Source organism: Brachyistius frenatus, unplaced genomic scaffold, assembly GCF_029030835.1.
Source record: "Brachyistius frenatus isolate BFR_SWC_R1_liver_20210118 unplaced genomic scaffold, ASM2903083v1 Contig_6, whole genome shotgun sequence".
Classification (NCBI taxonomy): domain Eukaryota; kingdom Metazoa; phylum Chordata; class Actinopteri; family Embiotocidae; genus Brachyistius; species Brachyistius frenatus.
The window spans coordinates 8,405,001-8,430,114 of NW_027210605.1; the positions used below are offsets into that span (position 1 = coordinate 8,405,001).

The 25,114-nt window shown below is 43.0% G+C and overlaps 1 protein-coding gene across 9 annotated transcripts in view; it reads left to right on the top strand.

The window, feature by feature from the left end:
• The window catches only part of casz1 (castor zinc finger 1), a 167,454-nt gene that overhangs the window by 119,259 nt on the left and 23,081 nt on the right, over positions 1-25,114 (top strand). For 6 of the 9 annotated variants that reach the window (XM_069689030.1, XM_069689038.1, XM_069689036.1 and 3 more), the window contains exons 1-4: positions 864-1,008; positions 15,127-15,687; positions 21,140-22,040; positions 23,987-24,052. In XM_069689030.1, the coding sequence (XP_069545131.1) occupies positions 930-1,008; positions 15,127-15,687; positions 21,140-22,040; positions 23,987-24,052 (1,607 nt within the window). In that variant the 5' untranslated portion in view covers positions 864-929. Of the gene's footprint in view, positions 1-863; positions 1,009-15,126; positions 15,688-21,139; positions 22,041-23,986; positions 24,053-25,114 lie in introns of those variants that run through there. The other 3 variants (XM_069689034.1, XM_069689032.1, XM_069689033.1) reach the window with 1 other exon arrangement.

The window sequence follows — 25,114 nt, forward strand, 5'->3', positions numbered from 1 at the left end:
ACTGTCAACAGCAGCAGTTGTTCTGTGTGTGTCTGTGTAGAGTAAGAGTGAAAAGTGTGTGTGCCCACAATCTCTCTCTCTCTCTCTCTCTCTCTCTGGCTGCTGGCGCTGAGGGATCCACTGTAAGTCAATCTGTGTGTGCTCATATGCCCGTGAGTGTGTGTTTTTTGTGTGTGAGTGAGCAACTACTGTACTACACTTCAGGAGCAAGGGCCGAGCCTCCCTCAACAGGGCTGCACAGGGCTGGAAAGGGACAAGTGCCAGGTCCTGGTGCACACCACCCACTTCACACCTGTCTCTCTGTCTCTCTCTCTGTCTCTCGCTCTCGCTCTCGCTCTCTCTCTCTCTCTCTCTCTCTCTCTCACTTTCACACACACACACACACACACACACACACACACACACACACACACACACACACACACACACACACACACACACACACACACACACACACACACACATATGCATACAGCTCATACAGCAGTGATACTCTGCGGAGGGCTCTCATTGTAGCAGTGACAGGAGGGCGCCCGTTAAGTGGCTCTCTTCCTGGGGCCTGTGTGTGTGTGTGTGTGTGTGTGTGTGTGTGTGTGTGTGTGTGTGTGTGTGTGTGTGTGTGTGTGTGTGTGTGTGTGTGTGTGTGTGTGTGTGTGTGTGTGTGTGTTTTGTTCCCCCATGTGGCTGTGGGGTGGAGAAGGGCGATGAAGGACCCCTACTGGTAAAGTGGGTAAACTTGCACAGCCTCGACATCTGTGAGAAGGAGAGAGGGGGAGGGTAAGGAGGGAGGAGAGATAGACAGCAGGAGAAGAGGACAGAGTGGGAAAGAGGGAAAGGAGTGAGAAGGAGAGAGGGAGGGAGAGAGACACCGAGGGAGAGGGGGGGAGAGAGAGAGAGCAGAGCCTTGGCAGAGAGCAGTTGTGGAGAAAATGCCTTGCTTTGTGGAGAGAATTCTTCCAGGGCAGGAGGGAGAGGTGAGACAGAGCGCAGAGGGCGGTTTGCTGCCAGGTAAGACTCTCAAACACCTTCCTCCCCCTCTCAGCCCCCCCTCCATCCCCTCCCTCCCTCCCTCCCTCCCTCTCCCTTCCCACCCATTCCTCTCACACACAAACACAACAGGAGTTGAGTGCTACCTCGAGATGAACGGGTTTGCTACTATTTGCAGTTGGCATGAGTCAGGCACGCATGTGTAGTGATGTGGTGGGTGGTGTCAAAGTGTGTGTCCGTGTGAGAGATGGTGCGTGAGAATGAGGAGGCAGCAGGTGTATTGTTTGTTTTGTGGAAAAATTTAGCAGTTTTTATCCACTGATGCTATCTGCACCTTTATTGCAGTGAAAGTCTGAATTGTGTTTAAATTAGTTTTATTGGTGCGTTGCTTCCTAAAAAGTTTTCTGTTTGACTTTTTGTGCTCGGCCTTAAAGCACTTCACATCTCCACTTGTTACATTTAAAACAGTGGTGGAAAGTTATGCTTATTTTTATGTGTTATTATATTTATTCAAAAACTAGACTTTATAATTTTGAAGTACATTTATTTTCATTTTATACTATTTTATACTTTTACTCAACTACACTGCAGAACAAATTATTATAGTTCTTGTATTCACATTTTTACAAATTAAAACATTTTAAAATTACTTACTACATATATTCATATTTATAATTTTACATACGCACACACACACACACACACACACACACACACACACACACACACACACACACACACACACACACACAATTGACTTGACTTTCAATGAGAACAAAGAAAAAAAAAACCTTTTGAAGACTAAAATCAGATTATAAAATAACACCTAAATCCCTCTGCTGTAATGTCAAGTGCAGATGTTTTCGGATCTGTCACGAGGTAATTTGCAGTGTCGGTCGAGATTGATTTGGCTGTTTAGATACAGATGTTGTGATGGAGAGGTTTGTCATCGGAGGGATTTTCCACTCTGCTGATGTAAACAGTGTCTGTTGAAGAAAGGCTAAAGAGTCCTTTTCTCCCTCGTGGCGACACGGTTCTGGGAGGAATAATCCTCCTTGTGTACAATTAGATTTTCTCCTTTTGGTTAAATAAATACTATGTCTGTGGACATAAACACAGATTTACATGCGGCCCTGTGGGTGTCTGTCTCTCAAGCAGCCTGCTTCCACAGCCCGGGCCTGATATTTCTTGTTGAGGCAGGAGTTGGTCGAGTCCAACTTCACGCTTGCTGTTTATTTGTTTTTATAACAAATGGAACCAGCAGAGTGAAAGGTGAAGTCAGAATTGAATTTGGCTTACGTTACCGTGGCGATCTGGCAACCGCTCCCATGTCCCATAGGACTGCTTTGGTTGCAGTGTGCCAGGCGCGTGTGTTTGTTATTTAACTGATGTGTGTGTGTTCACTACTGCTCTACACGCAGACTGTGTGTGTGTGTGTGTGTGTGTGTGTGTGTGTGTGTGTGTGTGTGTGTGTGTGTGTGTGTGTGTGTGTGTGTGTGTGTGTGTGTGTGTGTGCGTGTGCGTGCGTGCGTGCGTGTGTGTGCGTGCGTGTGTGTGTGTGTGCGCGCGTCAAAGTCTTTGAGTAGTGGGTGGTGGTAGCAGCATTCACGAGAGAGACATTTTACTAAGCAGACATTTCCCCCTCTGTTTTCACTCTGACCTGGTAGGAGATTGATGACTGAATTGTGGAGTACATGTTAACAGTAACTGGTGATTTATGAAGATACTTAGGGTAAGTGAGGCCGCACAGGCTGGAGGGGAAGAAAAAGATATAGCCTTTTAAGTTAATGCAAAAATATTGCCTTTTTAAGTAATAATTGTTTTTACTACTGCGGGGGTTTGGAGAGAGGTCTGACTTAGACTTGGACGTGAACAAAGTGAAATGTTAAGCTTTTCCTTTTCCGTTGGCTGGGCGCCTTCCTTTGTTTCTGGCTTTTCAACTCCAACTCTTTTCAACTTTGCAAGTTAAAAAAAAAGAAAAAAAAAAGAATATGAACAAATTATGTGCATTTATCTGGATGTATATTGTGATACATTCATTTAGATCACTAAATTAAAATATTTAAATCGAAACACTACTTTTCCCTGTGTCAACCACAATGGAAAAGTTTTCTTGGATGAACCCGTGCACTGCAACAAGTGCAGTGTGTGTTTTGGCGGCCCCTCTCAGCCAAAGATCCGTCTGAAAATCCGCATGCAATTTTAGAAGAATCAGACTCTTTCCCTTTCCTTGGCTCATGAACTCATTTAATATTATGCACACACACACACACACACACACACACACACACACACACACACACACACACACACACACACACACACACACACACACACACACACACACACACACACACACACACAGAAAACCTTCCTCTCTGTTCAAATATGAGATTCAGTCCACTTGGATGTGATCTATAGCATTTTTAAGGAATAAAGCAATTTTAGGGAATATAGAATAGTGCTTCCCCTGGAAGAGGGATGGCTTTCATTTTTTTTCAAGGCACCTCTTAGACTGAGTGAAATGTTTCCCCTGTTCGCTCAGGGACGACTTTATTTCTTACCAGGGATTTAACACTCACTCAGTCCCCTCATAAATACAGCGTCCCTCAGCCCTTCGCTAGCCATAACTCATTCACTAACTCTCTAGCTAACTAAACTCATATAGCAGAGCCAACACTTGTTTGTCTTTTACCTCAGCCTCTCTCTCTCACTCTTCCTCTCTGTCTCTCCTCCTCCTCTGTGCTGATTTATACATGACAGAATCGTCTCTGACTGCCGGCTCCTGCGCTGATCTCCTTGGCCCACTCGTGGAGTGGGTTTTAGAAGAAATGTGCATTTGAATATGAGCCAGCCTAATCTCCTTGAGGCTATTTAGAGTGAGCCTAATGCTCCAAGAATGAGCGAGAACAACACCGGGGAAAATGCGGACATCCCTCTCAGCGTGTCACAACACAGCTCAGGTCTCCAAAGAACGAAGCAAGTGTTTGATTTGCTGATGAAAATCTCTCTGTAAGGCAAAGAACATAAAATTACTTCTTACAGCACCTGTTGAAGCTGCTGTCTCCTCTTTGTGTGTTTTTGTTGTTGTTGTCTTTCTGCCTTTATGGCACCTACCTCAGGACTTTTTACTGTTTTTCATCTTATAGCTGGCATTCAGAAGCTGATAAACTTTTAAGCCATGTAACTTTGAGCAGATGAAAGTGCTCAGGTGGGATATTATAGTATGGTGGAAGCCTTTAGTGATCTGGTGCCGATTGGCATTTTGGGAGGAGACGGCCTTTCTGGCGTGGTTCCCGTATTGGTTGTTAACAGCCTGCTGGTACCTTCTGTTCTCTCTGTTCAGTCCCACTGGCCCGACACTGACAACTCCTCAAGCATCTGAAGACCCTCTGAAGTCAAAATCGCCCATTTTGATGTCTCATGGCAGCACCCTGCGTTTTGTTGTATTTGCGTCTGAAAACACAGGCCCTGCTTGGAGGAATTACCCTCAGCACTCGCTGGTGTCGGATGGGGGAGGAGGGTATCATTCCTAAAACCCCCCCTTCTCATCTCCCTGTTCTCCTTGCTGTCCTTCCTCTCTTTTTGATCTCACCATCAAATCTTCCCCAGTTTTTATGAGTGACGTTTACCCGAGAGCAGCTTGGGAAATGGCTGGCTGAAGAAGACGTTTGAGAAAATGCGCCTAAGCAAGCTATCACCTTTGATAAAGCCATAGTTCCAGTGGGAGAGAAAGAAGAAAGATAAAGAGTAAGAGCATTGTTGATAATGAAAAATGCCATGAAAGAGGGAACGGCTCTCTGATCCCAGCCTGTTACACCAACAATATATAGTACAACAGATACTGCAGTGGTACATCAAGCGTTTCTCTGCTGCTGTACCACAATGGGTGTTTGACCCAAATGACTGATCTGAATCTGGGGTACCACACTGTGCCTTTATTGCACATCAGCTGGGCACCAAATAATCTCATAATACAGCACTCAAACACACACGCAGAGAGTCAACCTGTGCTGCCATCAACAGCGGCATTCCTTCAGCTGTGTCACCAGTTGGCAAAAAGCTGGCGAGGTACTTGAGAGCACAGCATAAGAGAAAGAAATGATGGGGAAGTGAAGGGTAGTTGGAGGCGCAGAGAGAAAGAAATGTTAGCTTTGGTAATTACTACCTCCAGAGAGAAGCAGTGAAGAGGACAGTGAGGCAAGCAAGCGCATGAAGGAGGCCCCGTGTGCAGATAATGAAGGGGTATCATTGTAGCTCTGACAGCGTTAATCTTAGAGTGCGCCACAGCGTGTATCTATGTGTGTCTATGTGTGTGTGTGTGTGTGTGTGTGTGTGTGTGTGTGTGTGTGTGTGTGTGTGTGTGTGTGTGTGTGTGTGTGTATCTGATTGTGTGTATGCCCTATGCCGCATATGTAAATACTGCTGGGTGTATGGAGGTCGTGATACAGTGCCATTGACTTTCCTGTCAGTGAGCGCATCCGGCCCACCTGACAGTCTATCCAGCTCTGATGACGGTCGCCGTTGTCACACAGCTTCTTGGCGACAATCCTGAAACTCCACAGCCTCTCGGTCATCCTCATAAGGGAGGATGGAGTAACCTATCAGCACCCAAACTTTTCTTTTGGGAGGAGGAAGAAAGAGGAAACAATGTGGGAAGAGGAGTCCAACTTTCTTTGTGCCCGGCTCTTTCTTTTCCATTTTGCTCTTCCCATTTGAAGTTGTGAGACTCTCATTTAAGCCTCGTTGCTCACAGACACTCAACACACGAGAAAGTGTTATGAATATGTATCAACACAGCATATGGCAGCAGTAGCGCTGGGACTATGTGTGTCCAGAAGGTAGAGTGCTGCCGATGCATTATTCTCCATTCAAATTACCACGGTAAGAATGCAGCAGGGAGCCGAGAGGTGTTCACTCTGTCTTTAGACGGGGCAGGAGACAAACCTGGATCCTGCGAAACAGCAGGAACGGAAGAGCTGTGATGAGCACAGTTGTTGGCCATCGGAGTTTCCTTGATTTGGTAGATTTTTTTCAGCGAGCTCAAACCCGGCACACTCACTGACACAAGTGTGATTAAAAGCGATATTTCTGACACATTAGGATGCGCACAGGAAGTAACCTCCTCTAAAGCGTTCATTATTAGATGCATGACAGACCTGAATATTTATAAAATAGGTTTTAATAATTAATAGCAGCAATCTGCTCTCGTAATTCATCAGATTTGCACTTCAACAGAGTATCCGTTTTCACTTTAAAATAATAATAAGAGGAATATTAATGTTGCAGAAATGTAAAACGGGCAGCTGGTTATAGCGCAAATAGGCAAGCGCTCCGTGTTCACTTCTGAGGCTTTCCTTTAACCTGTCACTTTTCAAATAAAATTACATTTTAAGCCGTTAACAGAACAGCGCACCATTTGAAAACCTTCAATTGTTTGTGCATGACAATTTAGTGAGTGTCTTCTCACAAATGTGGCAAGTCATGAAGATAAAGACGCAGGAAACAAAGTGGGTTTGGTGTAGAATGCAAAAGTAGTTGCTGTGGTTTTTATCAAAAGCAAATTTATTTGTTTGAGTCAACTTAGCAGCACTTCCTTTTGTATACTGAGTACCAAAATAGACAGCATCCTTTTTTCCTGTAAAGCAGCTTTGCTTGTTTCATCGTTTCGCAGTCATTTTTTTTTTATTTTTTATCTTATTGTGAGTGTTGTTTTATCACACCTTCAAATTCAGTCGCTTCCCCCCCCACACACACACACACACACCTCCCCACCTCCTCTGAACTCCCAGACACATAAATGTGCCTGTTTTAGGTGAAAACTGCCACATTTAGCTTCCAGTTCACATTGAACTTCTCAGTAAAGCGCACTTTGTCGCTGCTGTCACCAACACAGGGGTGTGTTTATTATCCGCACTGTGGATCAGTTTTTCCAGAGTGTGTAGAAATGTCAGTGTGCATACTTGACTGTGTGTGGCTCAGAGTAAATGACATGACCTGCAGCCACTCGGCAGAGAGGAGCAGCAGAGGAGCTCAGAGCACAATAACCTGCTGTCTGCAGCGCTGCATATACATCACTACAGTTACAGATACTTAACGTATATGTTTACAGTGTGCTGTGCACCTATACCCAAGCTTTCCAAACCGCACATAGACACACATAAGACACTTTGAAACGTCTCATATGGTCACACACCCTCTTGTCGCTTCCACCCTGCTTGTCATAAAAGTAAAACACAGCAAACTAAAGTTGTGAGTCGCAGCCACAGGGTCTAGAAAATGTAAATCCCATGAGCAGGAAGACTCATTCTCATCGCTTCCTCTCTTAGCCCTACAAAGAGTGAATTTTGATCAAATTTTAATTATGCTTCACAAGAGGAATACTTTGAACATTGAAAGTGTTGAATGTGATCAAAAGTACCAATTTGAAAAAGCAGAATATTTTTTGCGAGCTGTGGGTCATTTTTGGACAAGTAGAGAAGTTTGCCCAGGATGACATTTTAACAGGCACCTGTGATTCATTCTGCTGCATATAAAGTCCAAAAGAGGAAGGTCTTGTCAGGCAGAGCAAATGTTTTAATGGTAGCCAGGGATCGATGTTGTCAGCGCAGGCATCCTGTCTGGAAATACATGCTTTTTTTTTTGGGTGAATGTCACCCCCTTCTTTCTTTTCAAGGAGAGAGAGAGGAGAAAAAGAGCACAGCAGAGAGGAGGGGTGGGGAGGTACGGGAAAAGAGGTCAGCGGGAACTGATGCAAACGTTCCAAACCGGGCCGAATTTAGGGAAATTGCTTAAAAAACATTGACTCACACTCTCATTCACAAGGCCCTCGTATCTGAAAAACAAATTTGAAATGTAACCTTGAAAATCAATTAAGAAGTCCCCGGGAGCTGGGGAAAAAAGCAGGGTAAGGTCCACCCTTCTTTTTCCTTCCCCCCCTCCCTTCATGTCTTTTCCTCTCCTCCTCTTAACAGGGACTCGGATCTGCCCATCAGAACTCTGCCATGTGTGAGGAGGCTTTGTCAGCAAGGGCTTTATTTAATTTTTTTTAACGGTAGAGGGCCTTATATGCTGTCAAAATGTCTTAAGAGTCTTATTAAAGAAATGTCACAGCTCATTTCCTTGTAATGCAATTCATATGCTGGTGAAAGAGGGCATGTCTAAAGATCTAAACAGCTTTGCTTTTTAGGCTTCACATTAGGGGTTATCTGTGAGGGCTTGTCATTGATTGACATTATCTGGCCTGACAGGGCCTCATATCAAGGTTAACCTCATGGACAAAAGTGCCACCCGCACGGACACACAAACATGGTCTCTCATCCACACTCAAATAAGGCACGCTCTCCTCAACTTCCTGTCGAGAGGGGTGCTACGTACATGTTCCGGCTTCATCTGTGTGTGTAAGCCAGGTGGAGATTTCCAGACTTAATTGATAACTAATGGAGCAGCGTGTGCTGAGTTTACCCTGGAGGATTGACACTGTGTGTTTGTGTGTGTGTGTGTGTGTGTGTGTGTGTGTGTGTGTGTGTGTGTGTGTGTGTGTGTGTGTGTGTGTGTGTGTGTGTGTGTGTGTGTGTGTGTGTGTGTGTGTGTGTGTGGGTCCTGCGGAGAGACAGAGAGGGTAGGCGATGGTAAGAGGGGGCCGATGACTTACTCAGCAGTGTGGTGGATTCTTGTAAATTAAATATGGCCCCAAAGATAACCGCATGGAGTGACACACACCAGTCTGGGGGGCTCCTGACCTCTTAGGCAAGCAGGCCGTTCGCTTCAACTACAGAAGAAAGTGTGCAACCAACACTATGTGAGCACAACACACACACACACACTCCCACACATCTCCCGTTCTCCCTCCCAACAAGCCGCAAAGGCAAAGAGAGATCCCCGTGACCAAAATACAACTGAAGCAGTTAATCTGTACAGATATTAGCTCAAGGGCCCTTGAGAGGTGCACCGCTGAGCCCCTTCTCCACTGTACTACCCACGCTGCCTTGCTCCCGCAACGAACACAGCAACCATGAGGGAGGGACACAGGGGTCGTCTGCTCATTTACCCACGGCAGTTGGCTTATCAATTTGCACTTGCAGTGTCTTGAAACTGAACAATAGCTTCAAAACAAAGCAGCAAGAATAAATGTTCCTTGTTTAAGTCTGTGGGAGCATGGGACTGTATGCGATTGTGTATTTTATTTTATTTGTTTTTTTTTTTTAAGTAAAGTTTTTCCTCCTTCAACCCACTTAGAAATTAAGTCTTCATCTGGTGCCAGCTGTGAGCCCATATTTGATGTACAATTTTAACAAGTTAGCCGTGTGTCCCATGAATTACCCTAAGCAGCAAACTGAATAAAAGTTGGCTGTTTCGGTACGTAGCTGTCAGAATGGTTCTTGTCACTCATGTCAGATTGTTTTTTTTTCTCCCTTAAACCATTTTAGATTGCTAGTCCTCTGTTCTGGAAAATACCATAATTACCCTGTTTGTGATGAGGCCAGAGGGCGTATTTGTCCTTAGATCTCAACTTTCCTGCCTGATTGCCCTCAAGTTCAGTTCCTTTCCTCTTTCATCCTCGCTTGAAATATACATAGTTTTCTTCAGCCATTGTCCTGTGCAGTCATTCAATGTGTGACTGTGTGCCTTTGTCCTGCAGTATCTTGTTTGTGTTTTGCGGCAGTGTGACGGGAGCGTGGCACTTGGCTGAGGGCTCATGTTTGATAACAGCCCGTGGACAGAGCTGAAGTGAAATAGTCCAAACGGGTCCTTCAAGGTCGACAGCCCCAGAAAGACAGCAGACAACGTGCAAGGTCACATTCTAGACTAAAAGCAATAAGTGCTTTATTGATAAAAAAAAACAAAAAAAACAACAACAAGCAGGCAGATGTGCAACCAACTGATTAATAATAAAATAGATCCGTGAGAGAAAGGGACAGAGGGTGGGGGGGAAGACAGCTACCTCCTGGCTGAATGTCCATGTGTCTGTGTACTGTACATGTGTGTCTGTCCCTGCATGTGTGTACAGTAGCTTCGCAGGAAAACATTGATCTTGTTCTAAAACCTAAAAAAAAATCCAATAGAAATCCAGCGGTTAAAAAAAATAACAAAATGTGACAGGTTGGTGCTGGTGGCAGTTTTTTCCCAGTTGCACAGTGTCTCACTTCGTGCCTGAATCATTACTGCAGTTTGTGCGATCGGTGAAGTACAGTGGGAAAGTATTGTTTCAAAGGAGATCACCAGAAACTCACTCCTGTTTTGACAGGAATCTACATATCATGTATATCTCATCAGTATCACTTTTTATGGCAGAGGCAACGTTCACTCTCAGGTTCCTTTTTTCCACTCAGACACTTTATGAACAATGAGCCTTTTGTACTTTGCCTACTGTGCTATTATCTTTTTATGAAAATAAGCAGAAGGTATTGGACTGTCGTCATCTTTTATGTGCCTCTATCGTTCTTTCTCTTGTGCTCACTCTATTGCTTTTACTCTCTCCTCCCCAATCTGGCAAACCTGCCAAGTGAGTAGAGCTCCAAAGTGAATCAGTCTGGCAGATTTAGATTTGAGGTGGGGAAAGCGAAGTCCCAGTCCCAGCCAAACCTGTTTCTTCAGGAAGACTCGGAGGGACAGGAGGTGCTGGGAGATTTCCATATGCTCTGCCACCCCTTCCCATCACCTACAGTAGTCACCCCCCCCCCCCACCGTCCTTCTTGCTCCCTTGTAGTGTAAACCCGCCTTTACAGCCCCCTTTCTAAATCCCTGCTCTGCATACACTTCTCCTCAGATGTTCCCACCCCAAACCCCCATCTATCAACTAGTTGGCAATGGCATTGTTTTTAATCATCAGAACCTCAAAATTATTATTATCGCTTCTGATGCGGCAATTAAAACTTCAGGTCAGAGGCACAACGAGCGGTGATCAGCAGCCGAGCTGAGAAGTTTTAATTAGACGATCAGAACCATTAATGCACAAAAAAAGGTGTGCGCTGGGAAATTAACGGGAACGTCTTAATCAGGGTTAGCGACTCCGAAGAGGAGTCAAGTGAACAGAGAGCAAAAAACAAATCATTTCCGCACCACTGGGACAAAACTCAATTAAATATGCATGCGGAAAAATGGAAATTTCTCAGCATCGGCTGCACCGACTGTTAGAAAACTGTGGCAAAATCTCACGGCGGGGTCGGCGACCTGCTTATTGTTATTCTTCTGTAATAAAAATGAGAGAGGGGCCAGATGCTGGGGTCTGGGTGCAGTGGCGTAGTTGTCCATCAGTGGCTTTCCGCTTGACTTCCTTGCGGCTGCCGCAGCCTCTCTACCATGCAGAGGGGGAAGAGAGAGAAGAGGAAAACATTCTCTTCCTGCAAGCCGTAAATTTACAAAACTGAAAACACGGTAATTTTCAAGTGTGTCTGTGTGTATGTTTGCCTGTGTGGCTCAGTGATTTCCCTGACACACACATGCACGTACACTCGCTCACACTTACATCTCCCTTGAGAGCCAGAGACATGAAAGGTTCACTGAGCTACACACAGGGAGCTGCAGCCTTGTCGATTAATCTGCCAAAGGTTCATAAAGTTATAAATGGACTTTTTTTTTTTTTTTTTTAAAGAGCTACCGCAACTCTCGGTTGCATATTGTAAAATAATCCTGAGCTGATCAGACATCTCCCAGACCCTGTTTGTATTAATTAACTTGAGATATTGCGGGGGGTTTGTCCCTGTGTCAGTCATGTTGGAACTCAGCAGGAATCTACAACAGGCCCTGAATCTGTGTTTGATTAGTTGAAGAGATAAGCTTCAGTTTAAACAGGTAATATCTACCTCTCTTATATAGAGACCCCTCCTGTGTGCTCGCTCCATACAAACTGAAACACTGCAGGGAGTTGGTGTGTTTATGGAGCAGAACTGCTCTCTGAATTAACAACAACGTTGAGTTATTCAATTTCCTATATGTTGTACATATGACTTAAAATCCTCCACAAGATGAATACACAAGTGTTTTGGACATGACCCGCCTGGTCTCTTGTGTCAGAAAGCAGTAAAATCATGACCCTGCCAGTCACGACCATTGTTAACTCCCACATCCTTTACCCGTAGCTGCCTTGATTACAGTCTGTGCACGTTCACACAAATAATGCACTTCCAACAGCGTTATTAGGATTTGAAACACCACTTGATTGGGCATGATATCATTCTGGCACACAAACAGACACTCTGCATCAAAAAACAACAAGACCTGTGGGGCTTATAGAGCTGTGGAATAGTTAGTTTGTCAGACTCGAACACAACACAGTGTCATCCAGCTCTGAGAAGAAGCAGGGCCCCGAAGAGCTTGCACTTTTGCACCGACGCACTTATTTTTGACTGAACATGAAAAAGAACCCGACCCTGTCCAAATGTATTCAAAATAGTTTCTTGACTTTTTCCTCAGGTTTTGGCCTTATACAGACACTGCACGTCGCTCCTTTGTGGTCCTGCACTGTTTCCAGTAAAAATAATGTCACTGCTAACATAAGCAGTTGGAAAAATTAGTTTCAGCTGTTGTGTTCAAATTCAAACCTGCCTACTCTTTTTTTTCCAACTCTCAGTGCTTACTGAGGTGTCTCCTCCTTGACAATTAGCACACCAGGCTAAAACAGACTGTAAATAATGTCCAATGCATGTGACAGTGTTGTTTTTCTTTCTGATATTCATTAATAAGGCAGAATGCTTACTGGACTCTCAGGGAGGTGGGGGAGTTGTTCCCAGAGGAAAAGGTTGTTCTTTCATGTAGGTCCCCACAGATTTTATCTCATTGTACGCTATCATGCACACAAACGACTTGAGGTAAACAGCTTAGTGTTACCATAGCAATCTTTATTGTAAGCAATGGCAAGAAGCTGCTGTGGACAGAAAGCCACAGCATAAATAATAGTTCTGACTGCTTCCATAAACCATTGAACCATTGCATGTTCTTCCTCAGGGAAAGCTCACAATATTTAATTTGTTTAAAACACGCACTAACTTTAAAAAGAAAACACTGAATATGTGTTTAAGATAATACAGTTTGAGGCCTGTTTAGATACTCATCCAGTAGCACTTGGCCCTCCACTCAGGCTCAGCATTGTTAACAGAAAACCATACATAAATAGACACTAATGGAAAGAAACAACTGTGTCGGGGTCATTTCCTACAAGGAGCTTGAGATTGCAATACAAAGGAAATCGGTAGTTAAAGCATGAAATACTGAACACAGTAAACAGAAAAAAATGACCTCCACAGCAACACCCAAATGACCTCAATCTTCCTTTGGAGAGTATTTCTGAAAAAAAAAAAAAAAAACTTGAAAATTTATGTCTTCCACTTCCTAATAGTTTTTCCAGCTGATTTTGTTTTTTTTTAAATTGCTGTCTTCGAAAAGGTGGCCTTTCACCCTCCGCCTGCAATTGTCTAACACTGGATTGTACAGTAATGTGCCACTGATGTATGGCCCCCTCAAAACTACATAATTCAAAAAGTCATTGTTTCAGAGAGGAAGCCCACAATGTAAATACAGTAACTGAGAAAGCATGTGCGGGGAGCATGGGGTGCATTGTCTGGCGACGGGGTGATCAGTAAACTCCTTCAAATTGCATATCCTCTAATGATGCTACAGCTTTGCAAAAGAAAATGAAAACAGGATTTTATGTTGCACCACTGTGATTTACATAATGCCGGCAATGGCTCACACATGATTGTGCTTGGCTTTATGGCTGAAGGGAAAATGAAGAGGCTCGCATTCATTGATATAGAAAGTGAATTGAGTCTTTAAGATAGAACTTTGTTACCTCTCATATCACACATTTTTCTCCACTGAAACGGTGTGTCCATAAGTCAGCGTTGTGTAACCACAGTGTGGCTGAGTTAAGATTCAACATGACATCACACAAGAAGAAATATCTCTGCTGTGGCACGGTGTTTACCTGTTTTCACAGAGCTTTGAAGCTTTACATACTACTGCATAAAAACCAGCACACGCTTACATGCTTGATCTGCTCCCTGGTGATTCTACTGCTTTTTTGGTTTAATAAATACTGTCACCTCCTTTTTGCTTTTAAAAAAAAGTTTTTTACAAATTGTCCAGAAAATGCAGCCGCTTAAAGGTGAGCGTTGGTGGCTCTGGAAATAAAGTGAAAGGTAACAGAGTGCAGTTTCTGCCCTAAAAAGGCAGCTCTGGATATGGAATGCCACAGGCAGCTGTTCCTGCCTCATCAGAGGACATGTTATAAAGATAGCCCCTCTTGGGTTGAAATAATGCCACCCATTCCTGCCCCAAAGCACACTCGATCATGTGCTATTGTCCAGAGAGGCCTCCCTGGGGGCAAAAACACTGTGACGTGTGAAGATATATAATTCCTTGTGAAGCAAAGATATGTAAAACACATAGAAACTACAATATTTGTGTAAACATGGCGTATTATTTTCCTTTTGATAAACTGAAACCAGCAGCCTCTACAGACACAGTCGGTGAGTCTAATCTCACTTAATAACCAATATGAGATCACAGCTCCAAAAAGCCCAAAAGTGCTGAGCGTTTTCACTCCACATCCTGACAGCTTTAATGTTGTGCAGCCCCCCACTCAGTGGCAGGACCACAGCCTCTTGAGGTGAGAGTGAAGATAACATTTCACAGTGTCTCTATAGCGCTGTCATGTGAAGGATTATGTAGCCGTGTATTTGCGCTTGTAGTACTGTAGGGGGTCTGATACCGATCTGCCTGTGGTTTCAGCTGCTTGTGCTTTTTATTTTTTTCTTCTCTTCTTTTTTTCCACCACTGTGTGAAACTCTGAGCGGACCAAAGAGCTGGGACTTAGAAAGATATGTACAGTATCTCTGCGTGTCCTTCCAGTCTTGTGCGGTTATTGTTAAGTGCTTTTTGGATGTTATAAATAGCAGCTGTCACTGTTGTTTATGTCAGTTTGTTTTTCCATTGTGATGTTTAAAATCAGTTTGCGTTACTGACCCGGAAAGTGTGGTTCAAACTTAGTTTCAGGTGATACTTAAAGCACGCTTTGGCCTCATTTAAAGAACCTGCCCGTTTAGTGAAAAGTCAAGTTTTATTTAAACTTTGACATCGTGATACTGAGCACCTTTAGTTAATCTTATATCTCTGTTTTGTTTTTCTTGTTTCCATCAGCTGAAAGGAGTTTATGCACTGAAACGACCTCAGGAAAATCCAAGATGGCCGCCAAAAGGAAAGGTGGCCTAAAACTCAATGCTATCTGTGCCAAACTGAGCCGCCAGGTGGTGTTCGAAAGCAGCTCCCAGAATGCAGAGGGAGACCAGAGCGTAGCAGAAAACAGCGAGCGTGGCAGTTCCCACTACGACGACAACGAGACCAACTTCCCCGAGAGCCTGAGCCTAAGTCAGAGTTTGGAGGAGGACCAGAAGAGACGCGAGGCCATTGAGAAGTGGGTCAACGGCGAGTACGGCGACGAGCCGCCAGCTACTGACGATGACCAGGAACATGCAGTCAAAGTCAGCAATGACGAAGACGGCCCTCCCGAGGGCGTGTACATGGTACAGCCCAAAGGCTGCAGTGACGAGGAAGACAACGCGGACGCGGCCAACCCCGTGGTGGGGTCGCAGGACAGCAGTTACCATGACGACAAAGAAGCTGAAGACAGGCCTTCAAAAGACGACACCTTCATGCCGCCGATCGAGGCCCAGAGTCGCCAACCGCGTTTCTCCTCTGCAGGTACATTTTGACTGTCAATATCCTGCTATCTCCAGTGCCGTGTTGTGATTTATACTTGACCCTCTTCATACATCTTAAACCAACACTACCTTTGCCCTTCAAAACATTCCACTCCATAGTATTAAGGGGCAAAGGCTCAGATAGAAGAGAGGTGACATTGCCACATCCACATAAGCTTAAGTGTGCCCATTATTGGAAAGAGACGCTCTAGAGTTACATTATGAATAGCCAGTGACATTATTACTCTAAAGACAGATTCAACTGGCAGGCCAGGGGGGAAAACAGGAACTTGTGTGTGGTTGACTATATGAAGAAATTCATAAATGGAGTAGGCTTACAATGTAGGGCATTTAGGCGTTTATGCATTCTCCCAGCAGCTGAGGGCCAAGAGCGCGGGGCAGGGCTAGGCTAAGCTTCATATTACACCCTGGATTACATATTGAGTCTTTGATTTTTTTCCCTAAGCTCACTAAACTTAGCCACTGCTCCAAGCTCCTCTATTACATGAACAAGTCTTCCGTGGAGGAGTTTGTTGTTTTTTGGGGTTTTGTTTGTTTTTTTCTGCCATTATGAAATCCAAGAGATCAATTGTCAAGTAAAGTCAGAAATAGGGAAGTTATGTGGAGAGCCTTGTTATACTTGAGTAAAGTATCTTCTCACAAACAACAGGAGCTTCATGTATTTACTTTTGTTAGTAAATGTGAACATATTTTAATACATTTCGTCATACTATGTGCTTTGTAAATGATTCACAATAAACCCAGTTTATTTGTGACCTGATGTTCCCTCAGTATAATTCACTGATTATCATGTAGATAAAGCTGCCAGTGACTTGCAACATTCATTGTGAATGAGTGTGTGTTAACTTCACAAACAATCTTTAAAGAAAGTGTTGTTTAGTGTTATACACTTTGTGACCCTTGAAACTAGACGCATACGCAATGTGGGAGAGATTGGCCTTGTATAGCAGAAGTTAAAACACAGAGCTGTAAAAAGGAGAAAAAAAAATAAGAACCATAGCTCGGTTATATGAATAGATAAAGTCTGTTTCACAGAGACACAGAGAAAAAAAAAAGCAATTTGCAGGTGAGACCGGTTGTTGCGGTACAAAAACAAGTTTTGTTTTGTGCTTGCTCACCTCAGTTTAACAGTTTTTTAGGCTTTCATCTAGGTTTAGGTATGTACCTCAGTGTCATGTTCACATGCTCCTTTTTGTCTTCATTTCTTTCTGTTTTCACCAACTGTACAGCAGTAGCTCTGGCCACACACAAAACTGGGGGCAGGGGCTTCTCAGAAAGCGAAGCAGGTTTCATTTCAGAGGCAAATGAAAAAAAGGCTTTGTGGTTTTAATTAGTCATTTTGTTTATTTCATGGTCATGAAAAAGCCTGTCTGTAAATATGTATTACTGTTGTGCAGCAGGCCTACACCTTTCCCTCCGCTGGTTCCCCTACTACTTTAAATCTGACAACAAAGCCGGTGTTTGAAGACTGCGGGGAGAGCATACTGCATCAGTTGCAAATCTTGTCTTTAGAGTTTTTTTTTTTGTTTTTTTTTGTCTGAGTTGCTCTTTGTTGATTGTAACTAGGGCATCTATATTGCCATGTTTCTGCTCAGCTCACAATTAAAACATTTTTCCTCTCTCTCTCTCTCTCTCTCTCTCTCTCTCTCTCTCTCTCTCTCTCTCTCTCTCTCTCTCTCTCTCTCTCTCTCTCTCTCACCGCTGTCTTTCAAAGGCTGATGTGGAGTGCACATAATTATGCATATAAACATAGTGGCTTAATTATCTCTCACAACATCAGTGACAATGTAATTAACAAACATTGCAAGATCAATGAGAGAAACTGCGACCTTCAAAACATTTAACTCCTCACATTGAGCATCGTGCGGATTTCCTATCAGTGCAAAACCCCAGAATACTTTTCCTAGATAATTTAGATGTCGCATTAGAGCCCTCATAAGCCAGTCAATGGAAAAACCAATGAATAAAAACTATGAAAGCAATGACAGAGATGCCCATAGCGATGGATCAAACAGGCCAGACCATGACTTCCATTTGCAATTCTGGGTTCACTGTAAAAGGTTATTGTTCATTTCAAGCTGTTTCAAAGCCCTCTCTATTTACTGCCTGTTAATTAACTAACCAAACAGTGAGGAAGTTTGAAGCTTGGCCGATTTCTTTTTCTTTTTTTTTTGTGCAACAAATTACTCAAAACAAATGCACATAATGTCATTTACTCAAAGCCACTCTTTATTAGCATACCGCTGTCCATTTAAACAGAACACACTTAAACTAATTCACTGACATGAACGTAAATAGCTTTTTAAAACTCTATTTAATTGATTGTACCTTATGAAATGCAAAACTTTCCCTGATGAAAATCAACTGAAAACACTGCAGCTTATTAAAACGGGTTGCATTTTGTATTTGTGGTTCAAACCTGACACTCTTTAGAAGGTATTCGGCCACTAGATTAGTCCATATATAGCCACAGCATGCATCTTTATCATCAGCAACACCTCTGCCTCTCAGTGCTGTGAGCAGTCAAGCTATGCCACACTGTTGGCCAAGTTTGGTCAGCAAAAGAAGATATAATGTCCATCCGTTATCATATCTGGGAGGGAAAATGTGCCCTAATTGCCTCAAATATAGACAAGGCAGGTCCGTGTCATGTGTTGGATTTTGAAGTGTCAAGATTAGAAACCACTTCTTTGTAGATTTTCCAGTGACACCAGAGAGAGTGCAGAGGGAAATGTCAGACGTGTTAGCGAACAAGAGAAATGGATGAAGGTAAAAGAAAAAGAGAGGGTTTTTTTTATTATTTATTTATTTATTTGATGGGGCTGGGTGGTGATATTAGTGGTGGATCCAAAATCACTTAAATCCAGACACCATTCATTGTTTCCCACCTGGTGTCAGATGACATCATTAAGAAGCAGCCAGATAAAGCTCGAGTAAAACAAAACTCATTTACATGGTGTTTTAGAAAGGTTATCTCCCGTCGGTCCCAGCCGTAATCCCTACAAGTCCAATCATTTGCTTTCATTGATAGCACGTCACACGGCTTCACTTATGAACAAAACCACTGTGATGATAATACCCCAAGCATATATATATATATATATATATTTTTTTTTTTAAAAAGGATACAGTGCTCACATTACTTAACTTTTCTGCAACCTCTTCCAAAGGAACAGTCAACATGCCTGCACTTATTCAACTAACAACATTTATATCTGATTAAACATAATTATATTGAATTTCACTTAGAAAATATTGAAATATGATTTTTATCCATTTATGTTTATTCTACCATGCTCTTTTTAAAATGTCATTCTTCAGACAGTAATGTGTAGTTCTGTTTTTTTTTTTTACTCATACCGATGTGTGTGGGTCTGCCCTAACTTTAGAGCTATATGATATAACATGACCTGAGCCGCCCTTATAAATACAGTAGCAGTAAAATCCAACCAAGGACTAAGCTTATCAACACCTAAATCAAATTAGGTTGTTTATCCAATGACATTTAAATGGACTCTTTCAAATGCATTTTGACTAATGTTTTATTCCACATACCATTATCAGTTCAACAGCCTCAGGAAAAATAAAGTATAGAATAAGGTATCTGGTATACAGTATGTCCGTCTGTGGTTTAGTACATGTGAAAACATGATAAAACGCACTGTGGTAAACATGTAGGTATTTCCTCTCAAATACCTGATCTATTTCCCTTAAATTTTTCATGCTACTTCGATCCAGCAGATCCTCTTTCATACTGAGCTACTGAGCAGAGGAACAACCCCAACACAGTGAATGGAAATTTGAGGATTAATTTACATGCTGCGTAGGAGATGTGAAAAGCAGGGCACTGCGACTGATTTAGCAATAACTGAGAAATATGAGACAAGAGCAGAAATATTTGTGTATTAATTACCTCGCTGGTACGCAGTATTACCTCTCGCCAGCTCGTGTGCTCTGGTGACGAAAAGGGCAATAAAACGAATTTTTAAAAAAGACTTTGGACTCTGTCCCTGTGGCTATGCCAAGGTTTGAGTTTAGAAGGCCAAAGGTTTTACATGGCCCGGTTGAACCGATCATCGGGTGCATCACTGGCATTTCTGTGTCCTGCCTAAAATTCAAAGTACCTAAACAGGAGATTGTTAACTATCTCAGTCTTTGTACCATTTCCTCTCTATTCATGTTCCTCTTCTTCACACAGAGTTCAGTCCCTCCACCGTTTTCAGGCCAAATCATCTTTCCCTTTTCCCCATTCTCTGACCCCTTGCACTAACCTGGATGAAAGTTAATGGGGCAGAATTAATATCCACATAATGCAATTAAACTATACATTGACTATATTTTGCCTATGTCCTTGGGGAAGTTGTCCAATTTAATGGACTCTTAAAATGAAAGTGATGTTTCAGTTCACAAATGTGTAAAAAGAGGAAAGGATTCGTTCTTTTGACTTTTGAAGGTGACACAATAATCCTGTTATTTTATAATATTTTACTCCAAGCTTGATTGGAGATTTTATGAAATGCACTTAACATCCCATAATTTTTCTGCAGAAAGTACCTAAAATTTTGACATTTAATAACATTGAGCATCAGTCATTATGTAAGAATATACAGTAAAATGCACCGATGGTGTTACGTTATTTCTAAAAAGCTGAGGTTACCAAGATTTAAAGAAATGACATGTATAGTATGTATTTAGAATATTAACCTCAAAAGTATTTTCTAATTCATTTTTTGATAAAAACAACATAAAGATGACAGAAACCAGAGCAACATTTTTATTCAGAGTATCCTTTGGTACAGTCCCCTGCAAATTCTGCAGGACTGTCTTAGTGCAACCAAAACAGGAAGAGCATCACCTCAGACTGCTTGTTTGTAGACAGATAAATACACCGACATTTACAGCTGTTGTAGCTTGCAGTGCAGAAACACTTTTCCTGTTGTCAAGTTTGAAATAACATTGATAATAGCGTCACGTTATTTCCATTTATTGTTCGTGCAGAGGTAGATGTAGTTCATTAATTGACTTTACAAAATATAATCTATTCTTGTAACAGAAAGCTACCAATATCAGATTCATGTATTTGTCCTTAACATACAAGATGCCTAAAACTAACACATAAATACATCATTGTAACATGAGTTTAGCCATTCTCCCTGTGAAGGGAGAGAGATGCATTGGAAAGACTGAATGATCTCAATTGGAATGCTGATTAAGATGTCTTGAGTAGAGGTTTGAGTCGGGTTTAATTTCACTACTCAAAAGAAATAAAGCAATCAATACACATATACAAAGACTGTATTAGAGTAATGGTAGACAGCTCCAAAGAGGGACTATAAAGTTTACTCTAAAGTTTTCAGCTTTAAGGTCTGAAAGAAGTTCTTGGAGTGTGACTCAAATTACATCGGAGCTCTCTTCTCTTTTTCTTTGTGCAGGAGAAGCATCTGCCCTGCGAGACTATGCGGCCAACACCATGAACGAGTTTTTGGGAATGTTCGGTTATGACGACCAGCAGGTAAGGGATGAGCTGACCAAGAAGATCAGCTTTGAGAAGCTCAAAGCCGCTACCTCAGACCCCTCATCCCTCAGCAGTGAGGAGGCCTCACGGCGTGCCCGCTTCTCCAAGTACGAAGAGTACATCCGCAAGCTAAAAGCCGGCGAGACCCTACCTTGGCCCGTGCATGTTTCCCCTCCCAAACCAGACGACCTCAACTCCAAACTGGCCCAAGACAAGAGTGCTACCATGCCCCAGACCTCCGGGTGCCTACCAGGGGCAGAGGCCCAGATATACCCCTCCAGCCTGGACCACAAACAGCCAGTGGCACCTCAGCTGGGTAACTCTCAGCCACACAATCCCTCTCACATGCAGAACATGGCATCCCGAGCCTCCAAGTATGACTTCTTCATACAGAAGCTGAAGATGGGAGAGAGTTTACAGCAGCAGAATGGCAATGCTTACAAGCGACCCTCTAAGTATGACCTGGAGAACGTCAAGTTTCTGCACCTGTTCAAGCCCGGTGAGGGCAACCCTGATATGGGCGGTGCCATCGCCTTTAAGACTGGCAAAGTGGGTCGCCCTTCGAAGTATGACATCCGAACAATTCAGAAGCTAATGCCGGGAAACCCTGAGGCGTCACTGATGCCCAATGTCCTCGCTACAGCACCTGGGAACACCGGAGCTCCTGGTGTTCCCACTGTAAGCGCAGCTGGGGCCAGCATCGCCCCAGGGCTCACAATGGACCAGGCGGGACACATAAGTTTCAATGCCTCTGACTACCTGAAGTCCAGCTTTTCCAAGACTGACTCCATCACCACGGGCACTGTGTCCTCTGTTAAGTAAGTCCGTTCAGACATCATATTATAACACTAGAAAGCCTCTGCCAAAGGTATACAATGCTTTTGATTTAATTTAGTATGTTTTAATTTGTATGACATTACACATGCAGATAGATAGTGCTGTTTTCTTTTTAGAGTTTTGTCAGAGAATTGTCCAAAAACATAAGCAAGTCACTAAATTTGTCACCACACCAAGTTCTACATCTTTTAGATGCATTAAACTTGGTACAAATAGCATTTTATTTGTAGATGGAGTGGGAATGTTATTAGATTTGTTTTTAAGCCTTAAACTGTAAAAGTTCAGCAGGATTGTAAAAATATAATTGCACGACAAAGTGAAACATGGTGGCACTATCAGCACCAAAAAAAAAAAAAATCCACGACAAACCTCTCAATAATGTACGGTGATTGAGATTTGTTTTGCTAGGTTTAGAGGTGCTTTTTGATGGAAAATATTGTTTGACTAATGCATTACTTATTTGCAGCAAATTGATACATAGTTCTTTAAAAAAAAATCTGCTTGTAAGTCATAATACCTGTCGGTGAAATTTGAAGTTTACTGGTGGATTGAAAGCTCGCAGGTCTGTCTTCTACACACTGATGGTCTCTCAGCTGGACCCCATGGACCTAATGTGGAGCTCACATACACTTAACTGCTACTGTGAGTCAGTTAGCCTAACGCAAAGGTAATTGCTACCTTCACAGCAGCCAACAGAAATGTAGTGTGAAATAGCGCATAGCGCCCAATAGATCCACGACATGATGAGTTGCGAAGGTGCATGAAGTGTTTACTCGCTGTAGCACTCCATGGAGACTGATTTAGCACAGTCATCGCAAAGTGACTGACTTCTTTCGTTTGGCTAGGGTGTAACAACTCTCCCTTTAATTACTTTGGAGCCATGACTAACCTCCCGGCAAGTCACAAGGGCCGACTCAACACTGCCTGATGAGTGCACTTTAAAGGAACCAAACGAGGGGTTTGGGGAGCTAACCTACAGTTGTGCACACTACCAGTAGGAAACAGCTCCCTGAGTCTGTTTGATTGGTTTTGACCTTGTCTCCTGTTAGTCAAGACCTATCAAAGACACTGTTCAAGAGCCCTTAGGCACCTCTCCCTCAGGCTTTGGCCTTTGTCAGGTTGGTGTTGCAGTTTTGGCTAACTGACCCAGTCTGGTGCTTGTATACATGGAGGAGATGGGGTACTAGGGAGAATGTCTGGCAGTGCATCCTCCCCTCTGGGCCAGATTAACCTCAGGTCACCCCCCCATGTGGAGCTGCTTACATGGAGCTAAATGCCACTTGCTGAGAGGGAGCAAACAGGACCAATACTGTATTATGACTGTTATTTCTCAGGCCAGCATCATGAAGGGACTCACTGTACAGGTGACAAAAAGCAAACATCATTCCTCAACACGCCCCTGTGATGTGATAAATTCTTCTTGATTTCCCGCTTTGAAATTATTTTGATTAGGTTGAAACGGATGCAAAGTCGATTAGCTTGATCTATATGGATTTAAAGCTGCAAAGTTGTCTTAGATTGTTGTTTGAACTGAGTCCAGACTGATTGGAGACAACCTGACATCAGCATCAGAGTCCAGGCCTCTGGAGTTTATCAGAAAATACCTTTTCAGAGCTTTTCCTCCACATCCCCATTATCCAGTTTTGCATATGAGCACTCACCAAAATACCCCCATAAAAGATTAATGTCCTTTTGCTCCTGCATTTTGCCTTTCATTGGTTGGGAGACCATGCATCAAAGTGTGAGCCTTCCATCCTTGATTCATACGGCACATGAAAACGCTGTTGTGCCACAGGAAAATGTATATTGATAGTCCAAAGTTTGGGAGCGGCTTGTAAGTAAATATTGTGTCAGTTTGTTTTTATTAACAACAGGCAGCCCAAGCTCACCATTAATCCTGTCTCTTTTGTGTTTGCTGTTGCATTAGGAATGGTCTGCCACCAGATAAACCCCCCAGCGACGACATCAACCTCTACCAGAAATATATTGCCAGGTATGCAAATCCTTCAATGTGCTGCGCCAATGGAAAAATACACCCAAAACAGAGACAAACCTTTTTTTTTTTTTTATCCACTGCTGGTGCATTTTATTCAGTGATGTAATGAGGCTGGTATGGCAATGTTCTGTGTGCACTAAATTAATTAAGAAAAGGCTCAAATTTATGTGCTGTGGAAGGAGAAGGATGGGGCGTAATGAAAGAGAAATGGCTTGATGATAGCTACTGTAACTGGATGAGTAAATGCTCACATTGTGTACAGCACTAAAACATTAAGAAGAACATAATTCTGTGCAACTTTGTATTATTAGCTGTGACTGACAGAGAGGATATGAGATCAGGCTTCTGCCCATTTTTTGTCGAACACATGACGAAGTGATTGATCTTAAAAGTCAGTCATTCACACCGACAGAGACAAAAGCATGGAGGGGAGGGGAGGGGAGGGGAGGGGAGGGGAGGTATCTTGTGTTTCAGTGGACACAGAACAATGTCCCCCATTCTGGATTCATCTTGAGGCGACACTAAAAAGGTGATTATCACTTGTTTGTTTATTCCGTTTAAAAAGAAAGAAAAACAGCATTTGAAAAGCCAAAGTGGCTTTGGCGTTAATGATTACTTCTCCAAGCCATAACATGAAGGGCACAAATCAAAGCCTTGGCACTGACAGACACATACACACACACACACACACACACACACACACACACACACACACACACACACACACACACACACACACACACACACACACACACACACACACACACACACACACACACACACACACACACACACACACACACACACACACACACACACACACACACACACACACAAAACCCCTTCCTTGGACTGATTACATTTTGCAAGAAGATTTAATTAAGGAATTTTTAATGAGGCTTCTGCTGGCACTGCCAAGAACTGTTTTGATATTTGCGCTGCATAATGCATAAAATTTGTCTAAACATCTCGGCAGTTGATGCACGGGGAGGTTGCAGATAAGCCCAGATACAGTTTCAATTTCCGTGTTGGGGTTGAGAAAAAAGAGAAAGGAAAGAA